The sequence below is a fragment of the Hemitrygon akajei genome, chromosome 7 (genome assembly GCF_048418815.1).
Source record: "Hemitrygon akajei chromosome 7, sHemAka1.3, whole genome shotgun sequence".
Classification (NCBI taxonomy): domain Eukaryota; kingdom Metazoa; phylum Chordata; class Chondrichthyes; order Myliobatiformes; family Dasyatidae; genus Hemitrygon; species Hemitrygon akajei.
The window spans coordinates 170,109,894-170,125,552 of NC_133130.1; the positions used below are offsets into that span (position 1 = coordinate 170,109,894).

The 15,659-nt window shown below is 42.9% G+C and overlaps 1 protein-coding gene across 1 annotated transcript in view; it reads left to right on the plus strand.

The window, feature by feature from the left end:
• Positions 1-15,659, plus strand: part of adgrd2 (adhesion G protein-coupled receptor D2) — a 151,835-nt gene that overhangs the window by 23,395 nt on the left and 112,781 nt on the right. The window contains exons 6-9 of the mRNA XM_073052585.1: positions 5,286-5,393; positions 5,480-5,562; positions 9,846-10,127; positions 12,319-12,430. Of these exons, the coding sequence (XP_072908686.1) occupies positions 5,286-5,393; positions 5,480-5,562; positions 9,846-10,127; positions 12,319-12,430 (585 nt within the window). The remainder of the gene's footprint in view (positions 1-5,285; positions 5,394-5,479; positions 5,563-9,845; positions 10,128-12,318; positions 12,431-15,659) is intronic.

Consider the following 15,659-nt stretch of genomic DNA (forward strand, 5'->3'; position numbering starts at 1 on the left):
ACAGTAAAAATGGTTTGGCATGTCAAAGGTTACAGGGAGAAGGCAGGAAAATAAGAGTTGAGAGGGATAGTAAATCAGATATGATGGAATGGCAGAGCAGACTCGATGGGCCAAATAGCCTAATTTTGCTCCTATGTCTTCTGGTCATATGATACACCACATACAAAACTATGCTACATTTCATTCAGAAGCTGAGACAACTTCAGATTTTGTTTTAACAGTCTAGATTTTAAAACTGGAATGTCTCATTGACTTTCTGGTTTTGTTCAAAGGGGTTGTATAGCAGAGGACCCCAGGGAACAATATGCAGGACCTGGCTACAGGAATTGGATCCCTGTGTTTACTACCCATGTCTGCTGTAGAGGTGGCGATCAAATTTCCTCCAATACAGCCTCATTCAGCGATCTCCTCAGGGTTACACTGATCACAACTGCAGACTTTTACATTGGGGTACAAAGGGGTCCAAAGCAAAAGTGATCAGATTCAAGAAACTTATTCCCAACTAAATTGAATTAATCTTCCAATATATCACATTAATTTCAAAGCTCAAAGCTCAAAGTAAATTTATTATCCAAGCACATACAGTATATATTACTATATACAACTCTGAGATTCGTTTTCTTATGGGCATATTTAATAAATCTATAGATTAATAACCATAACAGAATCAATGAAAGACTGCCAACTAGGGTCTTCAACCAGACTGCAGAAGACAACAAACAGTACAAATAGAAAAAATAATATTAATAATAAGTGAATAAGGATGACGAGAAGAATAAGTGGTTTCAGGGACGAACTGGAAAAGTTGCCTGGGTCTGCAAAAGCCCCTGGCACAGGAGACTGAAACATCGAGACAGCAGGTGGTGTGCGCCGCTGTTTGAGAAGGCCTCTGTATTCGAGCAAACTCCCTCTCTCTCTCTCTCTCATTCTGATGGAGAGTGAGAGCCTGTTGGTCCTTAAGTTGGGGGGGGGGGGGGGGAGGTTCAGAAAAGTGACAAGAAAGATTGTAAACTGGAACAGTGAGTTGCTGGTCCCCGCTTTTGTTGTTGCAGGGGGGCCTCTCTCTCCCTTAGTGGGGGCAGGGGGAGAGAGCCTTTCTGAGACACCAACGTGCTGGGGTATGGACTGCAGGTTTTGATGGACTCGAAATCAAGGTCTCTTTGGGGGGGCTTTTGCTATTACTCGCAAGGTGGGGGGTGTTGGTACTTCTGCTGGCACAAGTGGGGGAGGGAGAAGGGGTTTGGGGTTCTAATGTTTCTATAAATCATTCTACGGGATTTCTTGCTCTGTGGATGTCTGTGAAGAGTCAGAATCTGTGGTTGTATAATGTATAGATTCTCTGATATTAAATTAAATCATTTGAACCACTTGAACCATAAACAATAAATATCAAGAAGATGAGATGAAGGTTCCTTGAATGTGAGTCCATTGGTTGTGGGAACCTTTCAATGATGGGCCAAGTGAAGTTGAATGGAGTTGTTTCCTTTGTTCAAGAGCATGATGATTGAGAGGTGATAACTGCTCCTGAACCTGGTGGTGAGAGTCCTGAGGCTCCTGTACCTTCTTCCTGATGGCAGCAGTGAGAACTGAGCATGGCCTGGGTGGTGGGGGTCCCTGATAATGGATGCCTGTGACAGCGTTTCATGTAAATGTGTCCAATGGTGGAAAGGGCTTTACCTGTGAGTACTGTGCCATAACCACTATTTTTTGGGGGGATTTTCCATTAAAAGGTGTTGGTGTTTCCATACCAGGCTGTGATGCAGCCAGCCAATATACTCTCCACTACACAGCTATAGAAGTTTGTCAAAGTTTTAGATGTCATGTCAAATCTCCACAAGCTCCTAAGGGAGTAGAGGCATGGCCGTGCTTTCTTCATAATTGCCCTTGTGCTGGGCCCAGGACAGATTCTCCAAAATAATAACACTTGAGTATTTAAAGTTGCAGACCCTCTCCACCTCTGTAATCAGTTCCTTGCTCTTACTGATATTTGGTAAGAGGTTGTTATGACACCACTCAGCCAGATTTTCAATCTCCCTCCTATATGCTGATTCATTCTTCTTGCTGGCTAGGTTACTGAGAGTCCAAAGCCCGGGGCCTGTGATTCAGAGATATGACAACACGGAAATTTAATTAGACAAATCTGGAATTAAGATTAGTGTAAGTAACTGTATTACTGTCGGAATTTATCTGATTCACATGGGTCCCACAGAGGAGGACATCTACTGTCCTCATCCTGTCTGGCCTACGTAATCTCAAGAACCAGTAATCTGGTTGACCCTTAACCAAAACGTTTCTACAGATGCACCATGGAGAGCATTCTGGGGAGTTGCATCACCATCTGGTTTGGAGGGGCCACTGGTCAAGATCAGAAAAGGCTGCAGAGGGTTGTTAACTCAGCCAGCCCCATCATGTGCACTAGCCTCCCCAGCATCGAGGACATCTTCAAAAGTGAATGCCTCAAGAAAGCAGCTTCCATCTTGAAGGACCCTCACCACGTAGGACCTGCCCTCATCTCATTACTACCATCAGGGAGAAGGTACAGGAGCCTCAAGACCGACACTCTGTGTTTTAGGAACAGCTGGAATGGCTAACACGAGAGGGCACAGTTTTAAGGTGCTGGGGAGTAGGTACAGAGGAGATGTCAGGGGGAAGTTTTTTTATGCAGAGAGTAGTGAGTGTGTGGAATGGGCTGCTAGCGATGGTGGTGGAGGCAGGTACGATAGGGCCTTTTAAGAGACTCCTGGACAGGTACATGGAGCTTAGAAAAATAGAGGGCTGGGGTTCCGATGACATCGTCGTCGAGAATGGCAGTTTAAGTCACCAGCTCCTCCGGAAAAACGCGTATTAAGCCCCATTATCCCATCAAATATAATATTTTTCAAAAAATATTTGAACTGAAAAGAGGGGCAAGAATGGGGAAAAGGAACGGAAATAAAAAAAGTGACACTGCGGAGCCTGCGTCCGAGAGGAGTGCAGCGAGCGGCTCTCCGACCCGACCGCGTGCTAGCGAGGCGGCTGCCGGGCCTTGTTCAGACAAAGCGGCGAATATCTTTGAAATCCTGAAAGAAATAATGGAGGTCCAGAAAGATATAAAGCAGCAGCTCCGTGATATTAAGGCAGAGCTCGCCGGCATCAACCAAAAAATAGCGGTGGCAGAAACTCGCATTGAGAAGGTGGAAGATCGCGTTCAAAACGTGGAACGGATACTGAGCAAGACAATAAAAATATTACATCACCAAGAAGGTAAACTGCTTGACCTGGAGGGAAGATCACGGCGGAAAAATATCAGAATCTACAATGTTCCCGAAGGAGTGGAGGGCTCATCTATGACGGAGTTTGTTGGAAAGTTACTGCGGGATGCACTGGATCTTTCCCCGGCTATGAAGCTGGAAGTCGAAAGAGCCCACTGCGCGTTAGTCCCAAAACCTACCCAGGATAGAAAGCCACGCTCAATAATAATAAAATTCCTTCAGTACAGCACCAAGGCGGAGATTCTACGAAGGGCCTGGGGTAAGAAGAGAGTGTTTTTCAATGATAAATTAATATATTTCGACCAAGATTACCCCCCCCCCGCGGTCCTCCAGAAACGTAAAGAATACTCTGAAGTAAAGCGAGTACTAAAGCAAAAAAAGATTAGATTTCAAACTCCGTACCCTGCTAAACTTCGAGTGTTTTATGACAACGGGACGCGGTTGTACCAGACAGTGGAAGAGGCGACTACAGACATGAAGGCCAGAGGGTTGCCCGTCAGCGTGACCAAAACTAGAGAAAGCCTGACTGAGGAATTATTCCACTCTGCTTGGGAAATAGTGCGAGAAACGAGAAGGCAGGAGACGGGAGGAGGCCCAGAGAAATATATCAGGAAGAGACTGGGAGTTTCCCAAAGACAGTCCTCACCCCCTTCAGAACAGCCATAAGGTTTGGCTAACTTTAAAAATGTTGAGAAGCTAAACGGAAGCAAAAGGACACGGTGATATACCTATCTCGAGAAATACTCATTATAATGTGGATTTTATATTACTTAGTTGTTATTCTTTATTCGCTCACTTACTCCTTTTTCTCCACCAAAATTAGAATATATATATGTATGTAATATATATGTGTGTGTGTGTGTGTGTGTGTGTGTGTGTGTTTGTGTGTGTGCATATATATATGTATATATAAGAGTACACAGGGAAATCTTTTCTGTGTAATGGATTTGTTCACTGACTTTTGTGAATACTGCAATGGGGGCCCTCAACTCACAAGTAGGAGGGGTTATCCCCCACAGCTAGACATTTCCTCTAGCTCAACGCAGGGTCATCTACCAGAGACCTCAGCCTTGGAATCACACGTTCGTTGCCATTTTTGTTGTTATTTGCATTTCTTGGTTCTTATTTGTTCAGGGAGTAGATCGATTTATTTTTATTCTAATTTCAATGATACATTGACAGATAAATACAGATGGCTAAGGACAAGGTAAAATTCATTTCTTTTAATGTCAATGGGCTATTAAATCCAATCAAACGTAAGAGAATTTTATCCAATTTGGAACAATTTGATTCATACTGGGAAAAATGGTTTAACCACATAATGCCTCATAGGCCTGATTTTATTCTCACAAGTCAATGAATCTGTTGTAAAAAAAATCATTCCCTACTTGTACATAGTTCTTTCCTTTTGCTTGATTTTTCTTTCCACTCTTTTCTATAAGTGTGTACCTCAGATAAATACTTTGTGGAGATTTGTGATATATATGATTATATCATATATATGCACAATGTCTGAAATACATCTTATGGAAATGTTTGTTTGATGATGAACTTCAATAAAAAAATAAATTACCAAAAAAATAAAAATAGAGGGCTATGGGTAACCCTAGGTAATTTCTAAAGGAAGTACATGTTTGGCCCAGCATTGTGGGCTGAAGAGCCTGTATTGTGCTGTAGTTTTTCTATGTTTCTATGTAGATTCTTTCCTTCTACCATCAGATTTCTGAATAGTCCATGATCCCATGAATACTACCTTATGATTTTGCCCTGTTTTATTTACTATAGTGCAAATTTATCTGCACTACTTATTTATATTTTATATGGTAAGTTTTTTGTGTATTGCATGTACTTCTGCCACAAAACAACGTATTTCATAACCTACTGCAGGTCAGTGATAATAAACCTGATTCTGATCCACCTGCTTAATCAATGGGCAACAAAATTCCAGCGTTGCACTTAAACTCACATCAGATTAACAGAAAGAATGTCGTCATTTCAGTATCATTTGCTGACAATTGTGTTGTTTTATTGCAGGCACCAGTGCCAGCCCAGCAGAATGTCAGAGCTTTGATGCTGTCTCTGGAGCTGGAAGAAAGCACGACTGTGAGATTCCTCTCCCTTTCCTCTGTCAGTTCAACAAAGGTTGGTTCAATGAAACACAGTTAAAAATCTCACAGCCTTTAGATCTGTACAAACCATTGTTCAATCGAGAATCTCTTTCATTATAGATATATATCGGAAATTGAAGAAGTTTGAGTCAGAGCCAACAAGCATATTCAAGACGAAATTGAATAACTTTTTCAATGTCACCGTAAGTTCTTTTTCATTTTTATGGTCAAGTTTGTCAGATATTTAAGCAGTTTTTCTTATCCCAAGATATATTGTGGTGGAGCAGTAGAGTAGTAGTTAGTGTAACACTATTATGAAGTCAAAGTCAAAAGTCAATGTAAATTGATTATCAAAGTATCGTACATATAGATCACCATATACTAACCTGAGATTTGTTTCCTTGCAGGCATTTACAGGAACATAAAGAAATATAATAACATTTATGAAAAACTATATATAAACAGACTGACAAACAGCTGTTGTGTACACACACAATAGACTTGCTCACACTCACACTCACACACACTCTCATACTCTCTCGCACACACATACACTCACACTCTCACACACACATACTCACATTCACAATCACACACTCTCACACTCTCTGACACACACACTCATGCTCACACACTCACCCCCACACTCACACACACACTCACACAGACACTCACACACACACACTGTCACACTCTCTCACACAAACACACTCACACACACGCACACACTCACACACACACACTCACTCTCACACACACTCACTCTCACACAAACACACACACACTCACGCACACACTCACACACACACACTCTCTCTCACCCACACACACACACACAGTATACGTATAGGTACAGTGGATTCTGGTTAATTGGGCCAGTCACTTATTTGGGCTAACTCTTAAAGAACAAAAACTAATCAAGAAAATACCCAGGATTCCCTTTGTTTATTTGGGACACTATGCCACTTAATTGGGACAGGAGGCTGTTGCTGAACAGTTTCTAACCCCTGTCAGTTGCATGTACTTGTGTGGCTGTCAGACGCCACACCGTGATCAGAGTGAACAGTTTTAAGTAGCATCAGTTACACGTGTTTGAGTTCAAAAAGCAGTGATTTTGTCGCTGATAGTTGGCGATAAATAAGCAGTAAGACAATTCAGAACTATTTTGGTCACTGCAGTTTCAAGCATTCAGGCTTGGAGATGCCAGAAATAGCCAGAAGCAAAAATAAAACAATTTCACTACCTCAACAATCTAGGATCTATGAAGAATTTGAAGATATTGACAATCATCTTGAAAATTGCAATGAAAATAAAGATACGGAGGATGCATCGGTCATGTGAACTTATGTGACCATTAGAAACTACATCATGCTTAACGTCAGCTGCATATTCTTTGGTTATGTTATTCATTTAGTTTGACAGACACTAAATTAAAAAAGCTATGATTTTTGACACTGCTTTGTGCAGAAAGGCAATGATGGCAGCTCATTATCTGCACTGATTTGTTAATTTAGTCAATCAAGAGAACACCACAGTGTACACTGGATGAATTCCTCCGTCGATAACTATTAGGAACCAATACACAGTTTTATAGTACTGTAGTAGCATTGGAAATGTTCTGATTTGTTCCATATTTCATTTAAAAACATAATTTGTTGCTCAGTTAAATGGCAGTTTGTCTCTTTTACACCTTTTAAACTATTTTGATGAAAGTTTGGCTAATTGGGCAGCTGCTTGATTGGGCCAAAATTTACTGATCCCAATATGTGCCATTTAACCGGAATCCACTGTGCTACCTCGAGATTCATTTTCTTGCAGGCATTTATGGAAAAATAAAGCAATACAATAAAAATTATGAAAATCTACAAAGACTGACAAATAACCAATGTGCAAAAGAAAACAAACTGTGTAAATAACTTTGTTAGATGAGAAATTGTACAAATGGTCATAAATACGTATTTTTCTGTATAAGGTGTTTGTATGCTCTCTCTGTGACTGCACGGATTTCCTCACGGTGCTCTGGTTTCCTCCCACATTCCAAACACATAAGTTTTAGGGTTAGTGAGTTGTGGGCATGCTACGTTGGTGCCAGAGGCATGGCGACGCTTGCGGGGTGCCAGCACAACTGGCGCATTTCACACATACGTATCGACGTACCTGTGACAAATGAAGCTAATCTGTATCTCTACAATAGATCAATGCATGTCACCACAATAACATAGCAGTTAGCAGGACGCTATTTCAGCTTGGGGTGTTCTGGAGTCAATTTTGGCACCGTCTGTAAGGAGCGTATATGTCCTCCCTATGAATGCGTAGGTTTCTTCCCGATGCTCTGGTTTCCTCCCAAATCCAAAGATGTACCTGTTAGTATTTTAATGGTTATTGTGAATTACCCTGCGATTAGTATAGTAGTAGTCTCTCGAAGTCCGAGGAAGACGAATGTGTTGCGCAGTCAATGTCTTAAGACGAAGATGCACAACACAAGGACCTGTGCGTGAAAGATATTATAGTGAAAAAGCCTTAGCACGGAGACAGTCCCACTCTCTCGGCCTCAGAGATCGGGACCCACTGGCACGAAGATTGTTACACGTGGTGGCCTCTTCGGCTGCAGGAGTTGTCGGATAGTAGATTGATGAAGACCTCCCTACTGACCGCCTACGGGACTCCGGCTCCGGACTTCTTCTCAGGGTTTACCCCCATAGCTTTTCCCATGATTGGGCGCGGCCGCAAGGCAGCGGAGGTTTTAAAATCAGAGTTTTCCTTCTCCTAGGTGGGCAGTCGACCAGGACTAACGAGCCCCACCTGCCCGAAACCCTGTGATGAGGCTGGGGTTAAATTGGTGGGTCGCTGGGCGGTGTGGCTCATTGGGCTGGAAGGGCCTATCCTGCGCCGTATCTCTAAATAATAAAATGTAAAGTTCCTATTGAGAATATAACTGCTGGACTGACTGACTCGGTGGGGGTAAACACCCCAGATTCTGCAGATGCTGTTTCCGACTCTGAGAGAGGCATTCGACGATTCCTTGTTGACATCTCGTCCGCTCATGGTGGGGATGCCTTCCATGGAGGCCATGACTTTTTCTTCTGTAGTGATAATTTCTTCATTTTTGTGGGTTCTGCTTTCACTTACGTTTAGCAGTGTGGACTTCTTATCAGAATTGCACACGTTCACGTTGAGCGATGAATCCTGTTCATATATCCTTAGAAGTTTTATCTGACTGTTGTGTAAATCTTGTTATTCCTCTTCCTCTTTCTGTCCTAGGTAGAGTTAATCTAAGCACATTTCAGTGCACGTAGTGTTCTCTAAAATTTGTCATTTCAGTTCTTACTTCCAGATCAGTTTCAGACCAAGTTATTATGTCAAACACACAGCAAAAGTGTTTATTGCCTTTGTCGCATTTTTACATTTGAGCTCTGTTCGGCCCATCTTGAGCCTTCAGGTAAATTCTGTTGAAGGAGTTCCCTTTATTGCACTCTGATCTATTATTATTATTTACACAGTTTGTCTTCTTTTTCACATTGATTGTTTGTTAGTCTTGTATAGTTTTTCATTGATACAATTGTATTTTTTCTACTGTGAATGCCTGCAAGAAAATGAACCTCAAGATAGTATATGGTGGCATACACCAGTGGCCACTTTATTAGGTACCTCCTGTGCCTCATTGAGAAGAGGAGACGGCCTAGGTGATTGGGGGGGGGGGTATTTCTTAATGATTAATGCCACCTTTTTGAGGCATCGCCTTTTGAAGATGTCCTGGATGCTGGGGAGGCGAGTGCCCGGATGGAGCTGCCAGAGTTTACAACTTTCTGCAGCTTTTTCCAGTCCTGTGCAGTGCCCCCTCCACACCAGACAGTGATGGAACCAGTCAGAATGCTCTCCACAATACACCTGTAGAAATTTGCAAGAGTTGTCGGTGACAAAACAGTTCTTGTGAAATTTCAAATGAAATATAGCCACTGTCATTCCTTTTCTTGTAATTGCATCAGATTAAGCCCAGGATAGACCCTCAGAGATGTTGACACCCAGGAACTTGAAACTGTTCAGCCTTTCCACTGCGGATTCCCGGAATAAGACTGGGATGTGTTCCCTCAACCTCTCCTTCCTGAAGTCCACAATCAGTTCCTTGGTCTTACTGACGCTGAGTGCCAGGTTGTTGCTGCGACACTAATCAACCAGCTGATTTATTTCACTCCTGCGCGCCTTCTCCTCACCATATGAAACTCTGCCAGCAATGGTAGTACCATTGGCAAATTTATAGGCTGCACTTGAGCTGTGCCTAGCCGCACAATCATGGGAGTGGAATGATAAGGGCAGTGGGCTAAGCACGTGTCCTTGGGGGTGCACCAGCGAGGAGGAGATGTTATTTCCAGTCCGCACAGACCGTGGTCTCCCAGTGAGGAAGTCAAGGATCCATTTGCAGAGGGAGCTAGAAGTGAGGTGGATGCATTTACTGTGAGCGCTGTTAACACACTCTCTCCCTGCATAGGTTACTGATTACATGTCGCTGAGCGGCGTCAAACTTGTGCGCAATGTTTCTGAAGCGGCCGTGGTGATGAAGGCGGTGCAACATGTCCTGAGTACGGAGAACACCACTTTGCCAGCGGTTGACCTGCTAAATGTCGTCAGCTTGTTGCAAAACGTTGCCGGCATGGAGGTGGGGACAAGTGATGCCAGAGATGTTCTGGAAGACATCAGCCAAAGCTTCCTAGACGTGGCTGGTGAGGTTCTTGATCAGAGCAATGCGGAAAGCTGGAGCAAAATCGGTGAGGTAAAGAACAACTTTATTGGAAGCCAATGGTTGGAGTTAAGGACTGAGAAAGGATATTCTGAGATACAGCACACTTCTAACAGGGGAAGATAATCAGGCAGACTGATGTATGACTCGGGTGCTTCCAGTTATAAAGTTTTTAACTGGACCAGATTGTCATGAGTGTCCTTTACAAAATAGTATTTGGAAATAATTCAAACTCAGATCTATTTATTACATTGAAAAATACAGTGAAATGCATCGTTTGCATTCACAACCAACACAACCAAAGATGTGCCCGAGGCAAGTGACGCCACACAATCCAGCACCAATGTAGCAAGCCCACAACGTTCGGCAGAACAGCACAGAACATACCAAACGACAACAGCAAAACAAGCCTCATTTCCCCATCCCGCATTCAGTCCTCTATCTGGAGGACTGGCCAACTTTGGCCGGCAGGCTCCAGTGGGCTTGTGGATTTGCAGGGAAATTCTGAAGGTACTTCAGAACTCTTCAAAACTCTACCAATGGCAGACTTAAATGTATTTGATGTCTGAGCATCCATTACCCTTTGGTGAAGTGAAATGCATAAATATAGAACCCTTTGGAAAAAGTAAATCTGTCGTCACCCCAGTTTTAAATAGCTGAACACTCTCCTGAGACTTCCCCCTAATCCTAGACTTTCCAGCCCGGAGAATACCCGCCCAAAATGGGGCACTACGGTAGTGTAGTGGTTACAGCAGCACTATTACAGCTCGGGGCGTCAGAGTTCAGAGTTCGATCCCAGCATCCTCTGTAAGGAGTTTGTATGTCTCCCTGTGAATGCGTGGGTTTCCTCCAGGTGCTCCAGTTTCCCCCCACTGTCCAAAAGCGTACCGGTTAATAGGTCATTGTAGATTGTCCTGTTGGTTAGGCAAGGGTTGAATAAGTGAGCTGCTGGGCGGTGTGGCTTGTTGGGCTGGAAGAGTCTGTTCCACACTGTATCTCTAAATAAACAAATAAACTCTACAGTTACTCTCACTCACAATCGTGTAAGTTCCATGAGATTGCCTCTCTACGAGGGGCGATTGATATGTTCGTGGCCTAAGGTACAAAGAGTCAATTTTAGAAAACCTAGCACATTTATTTTTCAACATAATCCCCTACTACATTTACACACTTAGTCCAGCGGTCGTGGAGCATACGGATCTTGGACCTCCAGAAAGTGTCCACAGCAGGGGTGATTGATAAGTTCATGGCCTAAGGTAGAAGGAGATGAGTTATTAACTTCAAACTTTCTGCATAATCACTCAAAGAGTTGAACTGCATGTGCATGTAACGAGAGCTGTATAACTCATCTCCCTCTACCTTATATCAATCACCCCTCGTATCTTCTAACCTCCGGTGATTGTAGACCCATCCTATCTATCCAAGCAATCTGCTCACAGAAGGTGGTGGTTATTTAAATTATTTTCTTTAATTCAGTATTTCTCTTTAAGTATTGGTTAATTGGCCTGAGCGCACTAATTAAATTAAAAGTAAGTAGATACTGGTAAATCTTACGGGGTGGCCCAATAACGTAGCGCATAGCGTTATGCCTTACTGAGCCAGCGATTACAGACTGGGGATCAATTCCCACGTGCGGTCTGTGCGTTCTTCACGTGACTGTGAGGGACTTGTCCAGGTGCTCCAGTTTCCTCCTGCATTCCAGAAGTGTACGGTTAGGTTTAGAGAGCTGTGGGCACTCATTTGATTTGACGCGAATGACGCATTTCACTGTGTTTCGCAATGTGACAAATAACGCTAAAAAAGATAAAGACATAAAGCTAATCTTTTATATCTTTATGCTTCCCAAGGGATAAGTGTTAGTTTTCCTAAAAAAAGCAGCAAAATAAGACTCACAAAATGCTCACAATTGAAGGATCACATTATTTATTTATCTAAGTATCTATCCACCTGTCTATCTGTCTGTTACATATCTGTCAAAGTCTTTATTACTTATTTATTGAGGTACAGTTTGGAATAGACCCTCGCGCCTCTAGCAATCCCTGATTTAATCTGAGCCTAATCACAGGGCACTTACCTAAATTTCTAAAAGAATTTGGACTCTTAGCAGCAGATTCAAAAGTGGAATTTGTAAAGAAATAAATTTTAGTGTTGTTTTTAAAACTCCTGCATAGCCTTTGCAAAGGTGCTTTGAAGTTTATTAATGCCTTGTGATTCCTGACCTTAGATTGTTCGGGGACCAATGACCGTGGTCTACGGCGTTGACAGAATGGTGGAAAATCTGAACAAGGTGTTGGCCGTTGGCCAGAAGGACATCGTCATTCGGAATAAAAACATCCGTACGTATTGCCTCAGGGCCACCTGGGGCAAAGTATTTAAACATCAGTTAGTCTTCTACCATCAGACACTTGGGCAGAATTTTAGCCTGTCTCATCAATATGGAGGTAGCATACTTGCGATTTTCTGGTGAAATTTAAGAAGTCCACCTTCAAGGAAATAAATCTCAGGGTTGTATATGGTGACATATACGTACTTTGCTAATAAATTTACTTTGTACTTTGAGTCATAGCAACCGTTTCCAGGCAGCTTCACAGTTTAGTCTTTTAGAGTGGCATGTTGGTTAGCATTATCACTTCATTTATTCAGAGATACAGCATGGAACAGCCCTTTCCAACCCAGCAACCCACTAGTTCAATCCTAGCCTGATGGTGGGGCAGTTTGCAATGACCTGTCTCTGGTGGGAGGAAGCTGGAACACCTGGCAGAAACCCACGCCTTCATGAGAAGGAACATACAAACTCCTCATAGTTCGAACTCCAAACTCGGACACCCTCCGAGCTGTAACAACATCCTGCTATTGCCAACTGCTACGCTTCTGTGGCACCGGCGATCACTGCTCAGTGCGGTCTGTAAGAAATTTGAACGTTCTGTCTCTGACCACACGGGTCTCCTCTGCGTGCTCTGGTTCCCTCCCACATTGCAAAGATGCGCGGTTAGGGTTAATGAGTTGTGGGCAAGCTATGTTGGTGCCGGAAGCATGGAGACTCTTGCGGGTGGCTCCCAGCACATCCTCAGACTGATGTGGTCACTGACACTAAGTGACGCATTTCACTGTATGTTTGGATGTTTCGATGTACGGAGAGAGCGCTATCATTCATTTGTTATGTATGATGTGGACGATCATGGTCTTTCCATGACCATGATTGTCCATGGCAAATTTTTCCATAGAAGTGGTTTGTCATCGCCTTCTCCTGGGCAGTGTCTTTACAAAATGGGTGATCCCAGCCATTATCAATACTCTTCAGAGATTGTCTGCCTGGTGTTAGTGGTTGCATAACCAGGACTTGTGATCTACACCAGCTGCTCGTACGACCATCCACCACCTGCTCCCGCAGATTCACGTGACCCTGACTGGGGCGTTAAGCAGGTGCTACACCTTGCCCAAGGGTGACCTGCAGGCTAGCAGAGGGAAGGAGCACCTTACACCTCTTTGGTAGAGACATATCTCCACTCCACCACCCTCCTGTAGGATAATTAAAACAAAAACTTCACACCATCCTAGAAGTTTCTTCCCCAGGCAGTTAGTCTGATCAATCATTCTAGTTGCCCCCAGACTTCAATCTATCTATTGCCCCAGTCACTGAACTGCACTGTAAACACTAAACCACTGTTTATAATACTGTTTACATTGTAAATACAGGCTGGGATTTAGGTATATGTGCACATTTTAATCCATATCCATACTTTAAAAGTAACATTAACAAATTTGCCGATGACACAAATGTGAGGTTATTCACTTTGGTGGCAAGAACAGGAAGGCAGATTACTATCTAAATGGAGTCAAGTTAGGAAAAGGTGAAGTACAATGAGATCTAGGTGTTCTTGTACATCAGTCAATGAAAGCAAGCATGCAGGTACAGCAGGCAGTGAAGAAAGCTAATGGCATGCTGGCCTTTATAACAAGAGGAATTGAGTATAGGAGTAAAGATGTCCTTCTGCAGCTGTACAGGGCCCTGGTGAGACCCCACCTGGAGTATTGTGTGCAGTTTTGGTCTCCAAATTTAAGGAAGGACATTCTTGCTATTGAGGGAGTGCGGCATAGGTTCACAAGGTTAATTCCTGGAATGGTGGGACTGTCATATGTTGAAAGATTGGAGTGACTGGGCTTGTATACACTGGAATTTAGAAGGATGAGAGGGGATCTGATTGAAACATATAAGATTATTAAGGGATTGGACACACTGGAGGCAGGAAGCATGTTCCCGCTGATGGGTGAGTCCAGAACTAGAGGCCAGAGTTTAAGAATAAGGGGTAGGCCATTTAGAACAGAGATGCGGAAAAACTTTTTCAGCCAGAGAGTGGTGGATAAGTGGAATGCTCTGCCCCAGAAGGCAGTGGAGGCCAAGTCTCTGGATGCATTCAAGAGAGAGTTAGATAGAACTCTTATAGATAGTGGGGTCAAGGGATATGGGGAGAGGGCAGGAACGGGGTACTGATTGTGTATGATCAGCCATGATCACAGTGAATGGTGGTACTGGCTAGAAGGGCCGAATGGCCTACTTCTGCACCTACTGTCTATTTAACCTTTAATTTTATTTGATACAATTTTTATTCATTATAATTGTTGAATTTTGCTGTTTTTTTTAGAATCAGAATCAGGTTTAGTATCACCAGCATGTTGTGAAATTTGTTGTTTTGCGGCAGCAGTACCATGCAATGTATAATAATAAACACACAATAAATTACAAGAAGAAATACATTTTAAAAATTAAATTAAATAAGTAGTGCAAAAAGAGAGCCAAAAGTAAATATTGAGGTAGTGTGCATGGGTTCAGTGTCCATTCAGAAATCGGATGGTGGAGGGTTGCATGTCGCACCCTGACCAACACACCACAGCAAGCGTACATGCGAGTGAAGTTAGTCCTTGATCCCTGACCTTAGATCCTGAGCCCTGACTGCTGCTGCAGTAACGTCAGTACCGGATTGTACCCCTAGGAGGCAGAGTCTGACTGTCTCACAGTCACTGCTACACCTCATGACGTTTAGTGTGTGCGATTTGGACAGGTTTCTACCCATCGCGTTCCTCCATGTCACCATTCAAACAAAGTGAAGAAATCATCAAAAAAATGCTAATTTGAAAAGAAACAAAAATGAAGCTAGATTTCAACTTTTTGAAAGGGGCTTCTGACCTTTTGACTGCCATGGACACTTCCCAATAGCCCCAGGTGGGCAACACCTGCTCTAAAGGATTATTTTAACCCTGGATGGTGGTATCAAATAGTCAATAGAACTGAGTTCAAAGTTCAAAGTAAATTTATTATCAAAGCACATATGTGTCACCATAATACAACTCAAATCTATTTTCTTATGGAAATTCACAGAAATGAAAAAAGGGAATAATGAATAAGCAATAAATATCGAGAACACAAAATAAAGAGTCCTTGAGATTGACTCCAAAGGTTGTTGGAACAGTTCAGTGCTGGGGTGAGTGAAGTTGAGAGAATTATCCGCTCTGTTTAAGAGCCTGATGGTTGAGGGGTAATAACTGTCCCTGTTACAGAGAGTCAAA